At 35.3% G+C, this 2,488-nt stretch overlaps 1 gene segment (V, D, J or C); it reads left to right on the forward strand.

The window, feature by feature from the left end:
• Positions 1–728: 728 nt before the first annotated feature.
• Positions 729–1,147, forward strand: LOC113637524 (the record flags this gene model as incomplete). The annotated part of the segment is given in 2 exon segments: positions 729–755; positions 845–1,147. Coding segments are annotated over 2 exon segments (330 nt in total), but the record flags the coding sequence as incomplete, so codon positions are not given.
• Positions 1,148–2,488: the final 1,341 nt, after the last annotated feature.

Raw genomic sequence — 2,488 nt, forward strand, 5'->3', positions numbered from 1 at the left:
ACACAGTCACACAAAGTCATTTTAAAATAAATAAAAAAATATATATATTGAAAGAGTCTTCATTCTGAGCCATTATTAATCCCTTCATTTTACAGGATTTTTAACCAGCAGTTGGAATCAGTGTTTAATGAGTGGATTCAGGAATAATACAGCATGTTTCCAGCAGTGTGTTGTGTTTAACACACAGTCTGTTCTCATAGTCTGAGCTTTAATAACTGAAACAACTGAAGGAGGCAGCAGAGCTCAACAAATAAAGTGAAAAAAAGTGAATCCACAAACTGCATTCTGTATGAGACTCATTCAGTATCAGTCATTATCAGACAAACATCTACATTTTCTCTTCTTTTTCACTCTTTCCATAATGTGTGATTGGTTATTTGTGTTGTTAAACACAGGTTGGACAAATAAAAACACTATAATTTAGTTTTCTTACTATTAATTCACCTGATAGTATATAAACTTACTAATTAACACATTGCTTAAAATTCTTATTGGTTCAAACATAAACTCAAGCTGCAGTGATAGATATCTCTAAAAAATACAGACATGTTTAAAAGATGGGAAAGTTCTTTCATTTATATTTATATATATATAATCCATCCCATTTTGACCCTAAGATAAGGAGGGTCTCTATGCAAATGTCCTCCTCTGTTATAGATTTAAGCAACAAAGACCAAGAGCTTTTACTTCTTCTGCTCCAACACACACCATGATCTCTACATCCCTACTGCTGCTGCTGCTGGCAGCCGTACACTGTAAGTGTTTTTACATTTGACATGTAATACAGTTTTGGTTCCTTAAAGCTTTTTGCTTTTACATCATTAAAATAACTTTTCTTTAACAGGTGTTCACAGTGTTGAGCTGATCCAGACCGGATCCACAGTATTAACTCCTGGTCAGTCACTGACTCTGACCTGTAAAGTGTCTGGATATTCATTAACTGATAGCAGCCACCGTACATACTGGATACGACAACCTGCAGGAAAAACTCTGGAGTGGGTCGGAGGTATATATGGTGATGGTAACACTTACTTCAGTGAGAAACTGAAAAGCAGGTTTCAGGCTTCCAGAGACACGTCCAGCAGCACAATGACATTAACAGGACAGAACATGCAGACTGAAGACACAGCTGTGTATTACTGCGCTCGTGAACCACAGTGAGATGAATAAACAACATCCCTGTATAAAAACTCCAAGTACACTGAAACAAAATTCTTCTCCACCTGCATCTTATGAGTTTTCCCCAACCACCACACAATTATCCATTTTTATTTTCCATCACACATCCTATATTCTGACAGAAAATAATAAATGATTACAGACAAAGACAGATGGAGAAATGTTTTTACAACTTTTTCGTATTTGTAGTACAAATAATTTTCAATTTTACTGACAGTGCAACAGTAAAGGTTTACTCAACCTTTGGTCCTTATCTGTATCCTGTATATTTAAACTGCAACTGCTTTAAGGCCTGTAATGTTCGCTTTTTCTTTATTCACACCATCTAACCAACAAGTTGAAGATCTAATGACTGTCCTAATGTGTGTCCTAAATATAAGATCATGTTCTCTTGGGATTTACAATAAAGTCATAAACACTGACTGAGTCATTCTACGAAACGGGTGCCCTCCAAAAAAAACCATATCCCACCTCAGGCACAAAATCCTTAATAATATTATCAATTTTATTCTGATAAATAAAACCGGATAATATGTCTGATAAATAAAACCGGATAATATGTATACCATAAGAGTAGTAAAACAAGAAATATATTTTTAAAATCTAATGTTTTCCTAATAGTAAAATATCCCTTTTTTGGAACCCATCAATAGAAAGTCTGTAATTTTAATTTAAATAATTATTCTTAGTTTTTTATTCTTGAAATATGAATTTGACATTTCAATGGCCTCATTGTTTTTACTTAAGGTCGTCAAAGTGACCACTAAGGGATGACCCAGAAACAAGCTTCATTTCATCTTTAAAGCATCAAATCCTCTAAAAACACGAAAAAACCTATTTACCTAGTAAAGTTTATACTCTCAATATTTTTTTAAGCCCACACACAAAGCACAATATGATTCACAGCCTTCATACTATTAGAAATTTTTTTTGGACAAAACTGACCTAGGTGGCGCTAGACCGGTTTTTCCCTTACCTTTAGACGCGTCCCTTTCTTCACTGGGGTAATATATTCCAAAACAAATATTCCACAAAAATCCACACAGGTCCAAGAAGTGGAATCTGTAAGCCTTTTAATCCAAAACGCTCTGGTCGCGCCGCAAATATTCCGTTTGTGTTCCGAAAACTGGAAACAGTAGTGCGCCATCATCTGGTTTTGCCACTCTAACTTCTCATTGGGGTATTCAAATTCTAAATTTATGTCATATTTATAGCCCAGGTCCTAACGAATCAAACAAGCCCTCATTTGAGCCAATCGGTGCTTGTATTGCAGAGATAGACGGCTGGGAACCTTTGGCACCTTTAACTG

The sequence above is a fragment of the Tachysurus fulvidraco genome, unplaced genomic scaffold (assembly GCF_022655615.1).
Source record: "Tachysurus fulvidraco isolate hzauxx_2018 unplaced genomic scaffold, HZAU_PFXX_2.0 HiC_scaffold_261_np12, whole genome shotgun sequence".
NCBI lineage: Eukaryota > Metazoa > Chordata > Actinopteri > Siluriformes > Bagridae > Tachysurus > Tachysurus fulvidraco.